The sequence below is a fragment of the Falco rusticolus genome, chromosome 1, assembly GCF_015220075.1.
Source record: "Falco rusticolus isolate bFalRus1 chromosome 1, bFalRus1.pri, whole genome shotgun sequence".
In the NCBI taxonomy this organism is placed as follows: domain Eukaryota; kingdom Metazoa; phylum Chordata; class Aves; order Falconiformes; family Falconidae; genus Falco; species Falco rusticolus.
Window position 1 is genome coordinate 10,607,339 of NC_051187.1, and position 14,452 is coordinate 10,621,790.

Sequence of the window (14,452 nt, forward strand, 5' to 3'; positions counted from 1 at the left end):
TTCCCACCTCAGATCTTGGAGCAACTGGGTCAAAGTCTCTGCTCCAGCCCACACCTGCATGCTGCAAGAAGAGCAATTCGCACTCCGATCTGCAGATCACCAAGCACTTAACGAAGGGGCCAGTGCCCAAGTCCCAGCTGACAGAGAGGGAAACTGAGCCCAGGGCAGCAAAACGGCTTTTGTGCTGCTCAAGAGGGGATACAGCACCAGGACACCCTCGTTTCCCACCTCCCTGACCAGTGCCAGCCGTGCCACTACCTCAGCTGTGCAGGTGGAAGGTGGGGAGAGGGAAACGAGTGCCAAGAGCCAGTTGAGAGCTGTGAAAGGAGATACTCCACCACCCCAGGTGAGGACCAGCCCAGGGCTGGCAAGGCTTACGGATCCGCCAGGAAACGTATGTCATGATACACATGAAGTCTGACGAGAACTGTTTCTTTCCTTCTTCAAATCAGCTCTTAGGAAATGGAAATGCTGGAGAAGTTGTTCATGCATCACAGAAGATGGTAGGAAACAATACAAACCCAAGCAGATATATTGTATATAAATGGATCAGCTTTTATTCAATATTTATTGCTTGCTCTATCAATTCTGAAATCAAACTGGCACGTGTAACAAAATAATGATTTTCTTGGCCAGAAGCAAACATTCAATACTTCTTTTTCCTTAGTTTTTACATAGGTAATCCTTCCTCTCAGTTTTAACAGCGTGTGAAAAGTTATAAAAGAAAAGAGGCAGACCTCAGTCACCGAGCTGAGTACGTTAATGCCAGCGCATCTCCTGCGGTCAGCCTGGCAGAGCACGGCAGAGCACGCGGAGAGCACGCCTTCCTCATGAGCACATGTTGGGCAAGGCTTTCCACTCCTACACACCTGGTTTGAGACCCGCTGCTGTTTACATTTCTATCTGTGGAGATCAACACCGGTAACTCCCCTCCAGGGGCTGAGGACTGACTCACTCGCCAGCGTTTCTGTGCAGCTCGTGGGGGTCCTGCGCCTCGCCACAGGGCTCCGCATGCTCTCGCCTCCCACCCTGCAAGAGTCCAGGTGCAGTCATTCCCCAACACATCTATTCCTTGAAAAATGCAAGCATTTTCTATTCCGAAGGTATCAGAAAGCAGAGGAATGCCGCCACCGTACGCCCAGAGCCCACCTTTATTTTCATCGATGAAAGCCCTCGGGATGAGCGGCCGCGCAGCAGAGGCGGCAGCGGGCCGGGCAGGCACCAGCGCGAGCTCAGACGCAGATGCACGGAGAAGTGCATCTATTGTGCCACCAGCTGCAGCCTCGCCAGTGCCAAACGAAGGTGGGAAAAGAGTCCTTTTCAAGTTCAAACCCTCCAAATCACGCAGTGCTCTTCAGCTGGGCGCCGAAGGAAGAACGGATGTCTGTCGGACACAGCTTCATTCTGATACTGTGGAGTTTATTTAAAACACAGAAGGTCTTTGCACAAAATTGGTCTCTTCTCTGGAGTCCTCCGCGCTCAGCTGTTGAGCAGCAGCTCCGACGGCCCCGTATCTGCATTACTGCGTCGGCCAGACAGCGACCACGGCAATCGCAATCAGCAGCAGCACAATCACCACCAGCATTCCTGGAAAGGATGAAACAACGTCAAGGTTGCTGCCTTCATCTTTTACAATTGCTTTTTTGCAATTAAACTCTTCCTCTGAGTCCTGCTCCTCCTCCCAGCTGAGACTGATTTCCCCCCCTGCTCACCCAGTGCAAACCCCTCACCAGATCCCTGCATGTCCGTGACCTGAACAGACGCATGGACTCAACCCCCATGTTCGTAGGGTAGTTCTTTCTCTTCCCGACCCTTCAAAATTATTATTTTTTTTAACAGTGCCTGCAGGGTATCTTCCTACTTAAACATCTGCCTTGCAAAGATTAAGGGATATGCTTAACTGATGGCAAGGCCAGTTAAGCTTTTCTAGAATCCCACACCATCCCGCTGGGGCAAGGGATTATTTAGGAGGAAATCCAAATTGCATCAGAAAATTGTTTCCAATACAAACTACTCCTGCTTTCAGACAAAACTATTTGCAGAGCAAAAGCAGGGCTTTCAGGTAGACACCCGACCTGGGAAAAGGGAGATCAGCCAGCATTAAAGACAGGCCCACAGCGCTCTGCCCATCTGTGCTGCTCACGGCTGGCGGGTGCCCCGTCCCACCCCAAACCCTCACCCACTGCTATGCAGAAGTCAACAACTAACATGATCTTACAAAACTTCACCGCTATTTTTTAGTTTGGGCACACCGTGGTGCTCTGAAGAAGGACAGTGTGAAAAAAATGTAAGTTACGGATTGTTTTGAAGGCTGATCCAGAAAACTAGCAAAGCAGACCTTCTCCCCCTCGACTGAACAATAGCAACAAGATGACACAGCTGTCAGGCGCTTGATAGAAGAAGCTAATTCTCCTTCATTCCCCCTTTCTTAGGGGAAACCCTCCCCTTTCTCTCCCCTTTCTTAGAGGAGAGGAAGAAATGTTTTGCTGAAAATGGACTGGATCCCTGTGGTCTACCCCATCACCTCCCTAAGCAGCCCCAACGCATGAACTCCCCGCACAGCCGGCAGCACCACTGCACGCTTTGGGCACCAGCATCACGAACACAGGCATCCCCTGGGGTTACACGATCTTTTAATTAGGAGGCTTTTGTTTTCATTTAGTATCTGCTCCGTGCTGTCCCCCTGTCCGAGCTGTGGGAGTATGTTAGTGCTCCAAGTGCGGAAAAAATGTCCCTTCATTTGGTCCGCTCACAGATGACTATTACTCAACCACTTACAATATTTACAAGTCCAGCTCATGGCAATTAAAAAAGGATGTATTAAAATAAGCTCCTCTTTCCAAGCTGGAAAAGGATATTAGACATCGCTTTTTGTAAATAGTGTCATGTTTTCTGTGTAGAAACTGTTTCTCTGCCAGGGGTCCAGGATTTTTTTTCCAGGGAAATAAGAGTTGCCACCAACAGTACTTTTTTTTCTTCTATGCTCGGTTGAAACCATTTGTTATCTGAAGGGAGCCTGAGCAGCGTTTTGCTGCACTGGCTCAAGCAGGTCTCGCATGTCAAACCTTCTCCTTGCAGAAACAGCTGGCGGCAGAGATGGCAGCAGCTCCACACACCCTCCTCGGGATGCCCAAGGACTGCGGCAGGACCCGGCGCCACGGTGGGCTGTGGGGACGAGCTCTTGGGCTAGGCAGGGACAAGTGCTGTAGCTGAACGGTTTATACTTACTGCATCCTTTGGGGCAGGATGATTTGGGGTGATTTTGTTTACAGGACACTAAATGTCAGGTTATACCTGGGTGAAACTGCTTACTAATCACATTAAACATGGAGTAAACGAGTAAAAATGCATCTTGCTGCTCCCTTTCCAGCCCCAGCAAGGGCTTGGGTTTGGTCTGAGGCCGGAATGCACAGGGACTGTGCTGGGCACCCAGGACCCCAGGTCTGTCCCAGCAGCACTCACCACTGCCAGCTCCCTCACCAGACAAGTCCTTCGGGAAGCATCCCAGGGGATGCTCCCACTGCTGGGCTGCCGCAGAGCCTAGTCTAGCTCCAGATCCTCATCCCAGTTCAGCGACTGTCAAGCATATTTGACCCAGGCAGATCTCAGACCGTACTTGCTACTTGCAACAGGCTATTTGCTCTGACCCACCAGCACAGGTGAGAGAGGGAAATTGTTCAGTCTTCCACCTCAGCCAACCACTCAACGTCATCCAGCAACACAGACTGCTAGGTTAATCCACTGGGAACACGATCGACACTTTTACTGTCTTTCTACATAGCACTTTTTACATCCTAATATACATTTTTCAGTTTTCAGCAGAGCCAGAAGCAAATAATTTGCTTAAATTGGGAAGAAATATGATCTGATAAAGCTGCCGCGTTCAGATTCTGTTATGTTTCGCACTGGAGGGAAAAGTTTTAGAGGGTGCAAATCCTTAGCACAGTTTCAGTGTAACAGAGTTTATGGACTTCAGCAATTAAGAGACAACCAAGATCAGTTGCTTGGAAAATACTCTATAGGTGTGAATTAGTAATGATACAAAGTGGACTTAATGGCGCGTAATTATTCTTTGACAACTCCCAAGAAAAACTGCACATAAACCCACAATTATTACCCAGCAGGAACAGTGGAAGGCGGGGGGCTAATAAAGCATTGCTAATGGGCAATAGTAGAACGAACAGAAAACTTCAGAGGACATTCAGGGCAACAGGAGTGGGATAGCAAAATGAAGTAAACTTCGTTTTACTCCCTGAAAGAGACTGGTATCAAAAACCTGGAGTCACTTTTCTGTTTCCAAAAGCAGCGGTCAAGTACTTACTCCCCATGCGAGAGACAGAGAAGCAGAGATGGCACGTGCTGGTGCAATATAAATCAGCAGTCTGCCAGTACTAAAGGCTTATCTGATCCGTGTGATATGCACAAAAAGAATAGGACAACATAAATTGGCAATAGCACACAAATTTCAAAGTACCTCTTGCATGATAGAGACCAGATGTTACGCACATTTTTCTTCTCCTCTATACTACAAAACAGCAGATTAGAAGGATCTGAAGCTTTTAAACCTGGGTGTTTCACAGAGTGCAACATGCTTTCCTAACAAAAACTATGAATAGGATCTGACAGTAATTATGCATTCTAGATTCCCTGCCTGCTTCGCCTTTTTTTGCTCAAGTCCTATGAAATATAAATATTCCCCTCAACAAGAACTCTTCAAAGAGAAGTTCAGGAATCAAAGCCACTAACAAAGTAAACAGGAGTCAGAGAAGAAAAAAACCAAAAGATTCCTGCGCTACAGAAAACAGTGACAGGAATACAAATTTTAAATGCGTTTCTTGGGGAAAGGTAGGAAGTGAGAGCAGAAGTCTATGTGCAATTACAGAGCAATTAGTTAAGGCAGGTTGGAGAAAGTGCAATGCTCTTAAAGCTCCATCTGCTACAGTATGAGACAGCGCTGCAGCCCCAGCCCGGAGCAGCAGGGCAGGAACGCAGAGGGTGATGCCGAGTTTCAGGGCACGGTGTGCCCGAGGACGTGGGGGCTCCTGCTGCTCCGCCAGGTTTTAACCTTCGTGCTGAGATCAGCCGCGTCCCTGCACGTCCCTCTCATCCCGACCCCCTGGCAGCAGCGGGGTTCAATACTGCAAACCTAGCAAAGCCTTCTCCAAAAAAAGTTAAGATCAAATTTTTGGATAGAAGACGGAAAGAAAAGGTTACAGTATACGTAATTTATCTCCAGGTTACGACTGCTCGTTAGCTTCTCTCCCCTGCTACCTGCCCAGCTGTAAGACCAGAGGGTCCCAGGTTCACACCACACTCCATCCCCCTGGGGTCACCTCGGGCAGCCTCTCCCCACATCCCAAATCTATTCCCTCTCCCCAGTATTTACCGCCTTTGAAGGTCACTGGTTTGGGGTTCATCACAAACACCCTTCTCACCATCCCCGATTTACTCCTAAGCGAACAACTTCCCAGCTGGTGTTCACATGGAAATGCAAATAATTCCTCTAGGTCTGAGTCTGCCTGGAGGGGTCTGGGCATCTAGAAAATGATTCTCCACTCCCAGTTTGCACCTCAGTTTCCAGGGGGTTAATGGTCTGTGTAAATGCAGGTGATGGCTGAGGACTCTTACTCCTTTGTGCCTCTTCACCCAGATTGCAACTACCCTTGCCTGGGAGGGACTCTGTAACTCAACAGTGTAAGTTCTTGTTAGAAGTAAGACCCCACTTGAAGCCCGTGCTCTCTGGTGCAAGGCCAGCCATCCTCAGCGATGACAAACACCAGTGACACAGATGACGAGTTCAATAAATCATTTCATTTCCCTCTCTTCGTCCCACCCTTTGCTGCTTCCCATCACAGAGACCCTAGATGCAGCTTGGAGCTGCACCACGCTGAGCACCGTGCAAACCAGGGACACAGCACAGCCCTGCCTCGAGAGCATCCCTCTCCTCCCGGTACGGAGCCTGTGCTATAGGTGCTGCACGTGTGTTACAGCCTGCACTGTGCTGCCGAAATCCTGGCCGTGCTACAGAGCTGTGAGAGAATAATTAAAATTTCTGGTCTGTAACTTGATGGAAGCGCAGGGTGCCATGTCCTAAATAAGCCTATTTTGCCTCAAATAAGTGTTATGAATCACAAATAACGCTGATGAATTGGTTTCTTCGGAGAAAAGCGGATACCTACCGTCAGCCAGCAGCCGGCTTTTGTGTTTGTGATTAATCATCGAGACTTTCCAGTTCCTTCTGCTGACTGTTCAGATGGAGGCAGCTGAGACTCAACAATCCACAGTTTTCTTTAGAGCATTTTTAATTCCTAATGCTCACAACGGCTGGAGCCCAGCAGAAATCGCTGCTCACAAGCTCTGCCGCCGGTGGAGAGACGAGCCCTCGCAGCACCCACACAAAGCAGCCAATTGTTGCTTGTCAACTGGGTGCTTATGCCAGCTTTCTGACAAGGCAATATTTACAGTGAAATATCCACTTATTGTGCTGAATATAACTCCTGGGAATCTGAGCGTGTTTAGGATCTGGCAGGGGCTCAAGTGCCTTTGAACAGGCAGGCAGGAACTCGGTCATAAATACATCGTGTTTTGACAAGTCCCTCTTGAATAAGTGTCAAAAGATTTCTGGTCTGCTTCTATCAGACTATTGATTTACCATTAAAATCACTCCCTAGCCACAGAGTGCTAGCCATCGAGATGTAATGTGTTATCAATTAGAGCACGCAGGTTTCTACACGGTGTCTCGCATTACAACTTCACACCGGGCAGCCCCTGCAGAGGAGACAGTTGCACCTTCCTCCTTGGCATCCCCTGCTCCAGTAACAAGATCCTGGGATCATTTTTACACATTTAAACACACACTGGCAAGGTAGATGCTAGGGACTGAGGATACCCTTGTTTAACAGCACAAGTAACGTCAGCAACACTTCAGCTCTTCTCTTGCAGCCCCCTGGCAGCCAGGCACTGCTGTGCATGTGGAACAGGTGCTTGATGCTGCTTCACACGGCTGCCCAGCACACCAGGGCATCCCCAACGTGCTCCAGCCACAACCCTGAAATTCAAGAGCGATGCCCACACTCACACCAGCATCCAGCTGAAGGTAGGGATGGCAAAGAGCAGGTAGCGGCTGATGCACCCAGGGTTTCACAGGTCTCGTTAAAGGTCTCCAGTGGCAACACTGATCTGTTCTTCTGCCTTGGAGGCATCTTCCAGTTGAACACCAGGTCCGCTTCTTTGCTCAACCCCAAACCCGTCAGTAACAGACACAACACGGCCACATCAAGATACCATCATCCCCTGCTGCCTCTGAGCATCAGCCCAGCTTGGGCTGCCACTGGAAATACCTAGTCACTAGGGAGAACATCCTAAAAGCTTTCAAAGAATACTAGGAGGGTTTTTGAAAGCAAGTGCAGAGGGGATCTGTCTGTGATAGCTGAGGTCTGGACTCAATGAGCAAGGAAATCTCTTCCAGTCCTTGCTGCTATGATTAGTGCACTGAGTATCCGATGGTCCTTATAAATAGGGTAAGTAAATAATGAGCATATGCTAATGAATGACGTCTCCTTTTCATGGGGGTGCATAGCCACGGTTTCTTGTTTGGGTCCAAAGCAAACTGCTCTGACAGCAGGGCAGCCCCTCCCAACTAGGGAGCAGCAACAGCCTTTTGGACATGGACTTGACCAACGTGACCCCCATGTGTCACCCCAAATCTGCATCAGCTGCAAACCTGGAGACTCGGGCAGCGGCTGTCCCTTGGGTGGGCTGTACGCCTTTGTGGGCTCAGTGCTCTTTCTGAATATTGAGCATATTTGGCAAGCAAACACAGCCACACGTTGGCTGCTTGCTGGTTCCTGGCTATTGAAGTATCTTTATTACTTCAATTTCAGCCCATCAAAAAAAATTTCTAAGGCTTGTGCGTGTGCGTGGTGTCCAAGTCATCTGCCCTGACTTCAAAACCAGAAAGGTTACATCCAAGTCCGTTTCAACAATGTCTAACTTGCAGCTGGCAAATCCCACCCAAAAAATGAGATGTGCCTACTTGCAATTTCACCGGTGCTTGCTGCCTGCAGAGGGGAGGCACGGGGAAAGCTGCCCTGCAACAAGCCCTGAGCATCCTTCAGCACCTTGTCGGCGACTGTTCCTGGGAACAGGAGTTTTGTTTGGGGTTCTCCCTACCTTTTCTGCTGATTTGGGTACAGTGTCATTCTCAGTAATGCTGAAGGTTCAGCACCGGTGTCTTTTATAGATTATAAACCAATAATAAATAGCATGCTATGACTTTAAAGGCCCTGGTATAGCATTACATTATCTGGAAAAAGCGGCTTGTTTTATGCCAAGAAAGTTATATTCCCACAGAACTGCCTATCCAGAAGTTTATGAATAAGTCTTCTTGCATAAATGACACCGTGCGCTAACTTATAAACACATAATAGTTGTTTTATAGGGTAGGAGAGAAGCAGGGAAAAGATGGGAGTTTCAACAACAGGCTGTAGAGCCATGGCTGCTTTCCTTTAAGGACTTCTTTTTAATGTCACGGTTTTAAAAAAAAACACAACAAACTTTATCTGCTTTTTCAGTAAGTTAATTTTAAGTCCGTGTTGCCAGATATATGGCAGAAACCCTGCCCAAATCTGTTCAAACCCCTGATCTTCAAGGCAGCAGAGAACCAACTTGGAAGGCTGGCTCCGAACCCGACACACATACCTAAAGCACTAGTTTAACATGGCAAGCACCCGAAGAAATCCATCTTGCTGTCCTTTATGTTCCCTAAAAAAAGCCAAACACTTTCTCCCCCAAAAGCTATAAAAAAAATATCTTTCCTTCTAACATTTTCCTCGTTTCGAGTGAGATGGGATATTCAATTTGTATTGCATTAAGAACCACTTTAGCATAAATCCCACGCTATTAAGCTGGCTTGTATGTAAATACACTCCCCGATTCCTACACCTGCATCATTGAAACCATCTCTCTGGAGGCTTGTTCTTTATTAGTTTTGTGACAGCCAAACTTTTTCTTGGGCGATACGTCTGTGTAAAACGCTGCGATCGCACATTATCCTACGCCCCCACCCACCCAGAGGAACCTGGACGTTATTGCTTTTGACCTTCCTTTTCAACTGGTCTGACTTGAGAAATTTAACACTACAATTGTACCTCTCAACTCTGACATCAAAATCATTGGCAATTCTCAGGGAAATCAAGAACAGGCTCTGCGAACAGTTATTAAAGGCTCCAAACGCCCATGTGTTTCACTGGGTCTAGAGGAGAAAAAAAAAAAAAAAAAAAAGACACTTCTCAAAAAAGCTGAGCTCTTTGGAAACAACTATTGCATTATTAATTCCTTATTTGGAAGAAAGAAAAACCTAGGTCACTCCTATGTAAGATGAAAAAACTCTTTATTTTATGAGTTATTCCACATTTGGAGCTATTCAGGCAATGCTAGATTAACCTGAAGAAAGGGTTTATCCGAGTCAAAGGTGTAGACTTCGTTCATACACACTAAATCCTCAGTCAACATTATTTCACATATTAAAAAATTGCTTTTTTGTGGGTTTTGCCATGTCAGGTTGGAGCTATGCTTTGCTCTTGGGCACACAAATGAGTTTGTTAATACAAGCCTTTGATCAGGGCATAAAGATCCCTTACATTACTGACAGCATGATCTGTTGGCAAACAAAGTGTGGCTAAATAACAGCAAGATAAAAACACCACTATCGGAAAACAAATGTCAGATTCGGTCCCAGAAGCAGCAGCACGGAGTGAGTTTACATCCAAAACATTTATTGCTTCAGCAATCAAATAATCCTGAGCATTTGGGTCCCAAACCACATGCGCAGCCCGGCTGAATGAAAGGAAGTGAGATAAGTGTTTCTCTTAATCCATTATTGTTATACCTCAATTTGCTTCTTTTTAAATCTATTTTTTAAATTACAAATGCACACCAGATAGTATATTGAACTACTTCCAAGCGCAATTGCAAAGAAATCCCATATTCTCTCAAAAAAGCGATATACGCTGTGCAAACCCAACCTCACGTGAACCGCAACAGCCAGAGGAATAGCTCAAACGAATTTGGTTGCAGCCTTCAACCAGTGCTCCCACTCCAACATCTCCAATGCTTCGCCGGTCTGCGTGGAGGTAACCTCCTACCTTTGGCAGTGGTTTGAAGGTTTCAATCCAACAGTGTAAGATGCCGCATAAATACACACTTGACTGTACATCTCTAAGTCTACGCAATTCATTAACCTCTTGCATTGACCTGAGAACCAGATTAGAAGAAGGGCAGTTGAAAGACAGGAAGGTTTCCTAGGGAAATCAAGAAATATAAATAATTTTACCTTTTGAGCCACCAGAAGTGAAACTCAGAGACAGGCAAGACATCTGTATGGATCTGAAGACAAGTCGAGAGCACAGCAAGAATTGAACTGTCACAAGTTTCAACTTTCAGAGAAGTCTGTGGGAAAGGGAACACTTTGAGCTAAATTTGTATCTGCTTTAAATAGCAGAAGGTAGCTCACAGAGGACAACCTAGGTGAAATGGATCGATGTACCTCTGAGAGAGAATGACCGAACCAAAGACCTTTACAGCACTTTATACACGCACCTGAACAATACCTTTCTGCAAAAATACTCGATAATGACATCATTTACTGGACTCACCATTGCACAAAAAGCAGAGGTAAGAAGCAACAGTTTACCCATGTTACTGCCCACCCCAAAAACCCCAGTGTTAATTGGACCCTTTATACTCACTGGTATACCAAAGAAAAGATCAGGTATTTAACGAGCAATAGTAATTTAGAAAAAAAAAATAGAAAATCCACGGCAATTTCTAACTTTGTCAACAACGCTAAAGACAGGCTAAAAGAAAAGTCCCGATGGAGAACTAGCTCTCCGCTGGGGTAAATGCGGGCAGGACTTTGCACACATGCCCAGCCAAGTTGACAATTTAAGACGGCATGTCTCCCCGAGAGCCACCTTTTGGTGTTCTTCCACATCCCACCTCTTTTACTTCAACTCAAACCTGGCAAGCTCTACTCATCCCTGCCTGATCCTTTTCCGACAGGTGGGCTGGGGCAGCACCAGGCGCAGATGTCCCAGCTTGTGCAGATCACCCAGCTCCCAGCAAGCCAGAAACTGGAAAGATTCTCATGGTTTTTTCCTTTTGTTCTTCTAGAGTGACTTCACAGACTTTCCTTGCTTGTCCCCACACTGCTATTATCAAACTATTTCCAAACCCAAAGGTCATCGGCAGACACAGTTACTGGATTTTTTTTGCATGTGGCTTATTCCCCACTCCCCACCCCCCCCTTTTTTTTTTATTAAATAAGCACACACACTTTCCAATTTTCCCTTCTCCAAACTCTCTAGCATCCTTTCCCTTACATAAGCGATGCCAAGAAACAAGATCAGTCAAGCAACGTGCTGCATTTCTGAACAACTGTGTTACAACTTGGAACGGGACCTGTGAAAGTTTCAAAACCCTCAATGTGCACTAAAGGTTTCCCAGAAGAAAGGAAACAAAACAAGCCCAAACAAGACCACAAAGGTTCTACAGATCCCTGTCTTTCAGATGAGGTTCACCAAGTGAGCTCAACCAAGCCAAAGGTGTCACCTAAACTCTTCTGCTTTGGCACAAGCTCAGCAAAAATCAGCAGGAAAGGCTGAGAAAGCTCAGGTTTAACCGGGACATCCCTGTCTCTAGGCTTACCAGAAGTCAACCTCCCCACGCCACGGAGGGCGATGAGCAATGAGGAACAGAAGAAGCGTTTGGCACAGACTACATCTTCATGAATTGTGGTGGAGAGAACAGTCAGGAGCTGAAGGGTGCGAAGGCTGAAAGCTTTCCTTGCAAGAAAGCAACGACCTAAGAAAATCCAACAGTGACCTACTGTCAGGTGGTCCTTCAGTAGCACAAGGCACAGGTCACTGAAGAGACTTCTCACCGCAGTGGAAACGTCGGAGGTTTACCAGCCAGCTGCTGCACTGACTGCACGGAGAGATGCACACCAGCCTGAGGCCAGGGCGAGTTAAACCCCACAGACAGGGCACTCGCCTCCCGCAGTGCCCCGCGGCCGGTGCTCCCCCTCGCACGCGCACATCCAGGCACCTTCTCCAGCTCAGCTTCACCCCCAGCCCTGCTCTAGCCAGAGACGCAGACGCTGCAGCCCGGCTGGCAAACTCAACGTGGTTTTCCTGGAAGGAAAAAAAAAAAAAGAAAAAAAAAAAAAAGGTCCTCAAGGCAGCAGTGCACCCCGGAGCCAGTACCTGCAGCAAGCAGGGAAAAGGCAGAAGACACGACAGATGATCTCAGCAGGGGACTGTTGTTCCTCCACTACTTTCTTCAGTAAAAACAAACGGGCGAAAAAAATAAAATAAAATGAAATGAAAGGACAGCTCTGCTGGCCTGGCGCAGAAGGGGACATCTGCCCACGTCCATCTGCCATCAGCCTGACACCCCAGTCTTTGTTTTTGGCAGGGTCAGTTTTCTACCATTATAGCTCCCTGAACTGCCTCACCAGGACACCAGTGCCAGTACAAGGAAAAAGATGGGAACATGGGGAGAGGGAGCAGGTAACCACTAGCGCTGCTTAGACGCATCAGTAAAGTGTCCCATTAGGCTCTTAAATCACTTGAGAAAGTATTATCTTTTGCCTCTTCCTTTGTTTTTCACTCGAACAAATGCTGGGATTACTTACTCCCTAGTTAGACGGATATATTACAGCAACAGAACGCTTCTCAAATGTTTAAAGCATCAACAACTAAAGTTACACATGAAAAAAAGAAAGGAATAAAAATAATCGCAGCTCAGTCAAACTAGTGGAATAAGCTGCAGTAACAAAACTATAGTTTTACTGGTCGATCTGAACCTGCAAGAACTTCACTAGGAATACACTGACCAAGAAGAAACAGTTATAGCAGAAAAAAAACCCATATAGTGTTCATACCAAGTCATTTAAGGTCAGATTAAGTGTTCTTGAAGTCTGGTCCATGTGTCTTCTATTTTAAAAAGTGCCCTGCTTGCACAGGAATTGTAAGAACTTTTGAAAATGGGATGCTGGCTCCTAAGTCCCTTGGATACTTGACCGCGTGGTCAGGAGGGTTGAGATTTACATACAAATTGCAAAGATTCTAAATGGCTTCCTCAGAGCAAGAAACGGGGGTGGAAACGAGAGAATATTTAATGATTAGTTCCTTATGGCTCCAACATTCTTGAAGCATATTTCTTGCAGTCCCTGGAACACTCCTGCATTCTTGATTGCAAAATGGCAATAAGTGATTTCCTTTAAAAGCCTTGTCTTTTATTGGAATACTAAAAATACCCCACCAGCCCCACTCCACACCACTCTCTCTCTTTCCTGGACAGGCCCCATCAACCCCGATGTATTCTATTCTGAAGACGGCAATAAACATTTCAGCATGGGCTGTTCAATCCACTTCAAAATAGATCTTGCATTTCCAGTGGAGCCCCTACTAGCACCATAAATCATCTTTACACAGACTTAAGTATGAGAAACTCCAGCTCCAAAGCAACATGGATTTGGTTTTTTTCTTTTTAAAAATGGGTACAAGACAGTCAAGAATTAAATGACTGGCAAATTTCAACATGCAACTACTGGGATGACCCTGTAAAACAGTGCCGTTGTGGTGGTTAGAGCCACACTGTGCAGAGCTACTGCAGTCAATTCACTTGACATAAGCCTACCTGGAAGATGACGCTTGGTGGGGCAAAGTTCAGAAAAAATTGTCTCCCCATCCATTACATCTGAACAAACATGGCTTTCAAATCTGGGATACTCTGACTGTTGCTGATTTTAAAAGCCACAGATGAAGATTAATTACAGACTACGTCTGAACTGGTTACACACATCTAATACTCCTTTTGTTTTTCTAGTCCGCACAGACTTAAAGTCTGAACTGTTCTCCCCAGTGCTTCACTCATTATGTCTCTCTCCATCGGCGGCAGACCTCGGAGAAGAGCTCGAAGAGATAACTCCAGGTACCTGACAAGAAGGCTACCGCATAAGCCACGATTTTACCATTAATGTTCTTGGCCAAGTCAAGGAGCTTCTCCAGTAAAAGTGGTTGTGCAACTAGCAGCTAACAGCAGAGCAGCTAAGCGCAGGATGCAACCAGCCTTCCTCAGCCTCAAACATCAAAGTCTTCACACAGCCGGGAGCCAGCAGGGACATAACTGAGCGCCCCAGCGCAGGCTCCACAGCCCAGCGGTTACGACGAGAAGGGTTTCCCAAATACCGATCTGTCCGGCAGGAGGTTTGGCTGTACAAGGTGACCGAGCGGCTCCCCAGCCAACCCAGCGGTGCCAGCCCTGGGTTTCCACATTAAGGGAGTCCCATGGGCAATGTGACCTCACTGAACAGATCTGCTGGTCACATCGTAACTCTGCTGCAGCAGCTGCCCTCGAGTCACTCCACAAACTACACGCAGCTCAGCAG

General features: G+C 46.8%; 1 protein-coding gene across 2 annotated transcripts in view; it reads right to left on the reverse strand.

Annotated features, from left to right (window-relative positions):
• Positions 1 to 532: 532 nt before the first annotated feature.
• The window catches only part of STX8 (syntaxin 8), a 104,513-nt gene continuing 90,593 nt past the window's right edge, over positions 533 to 14,452 (reverse strand). Inside the window, exon 8 of one of the 2 annotated variants that reach the window (XM_037409512.1) lies at positions 533 to 1,587. In XM_037409512.1, the coding sequence (XP_037265409.1) occupies positions 1,520 to 1,587 (68 nt within the window). In that variant the 3' untranslated portion in view covers positions 533 to 1,519. Of the gene's footprint in view, positions 1,588 to 10,254; positions 10,302 to 14,452 lie in introns of those variants that run through there. The other variant, XM_037409521.1, reaches the window with a different exon arrangement.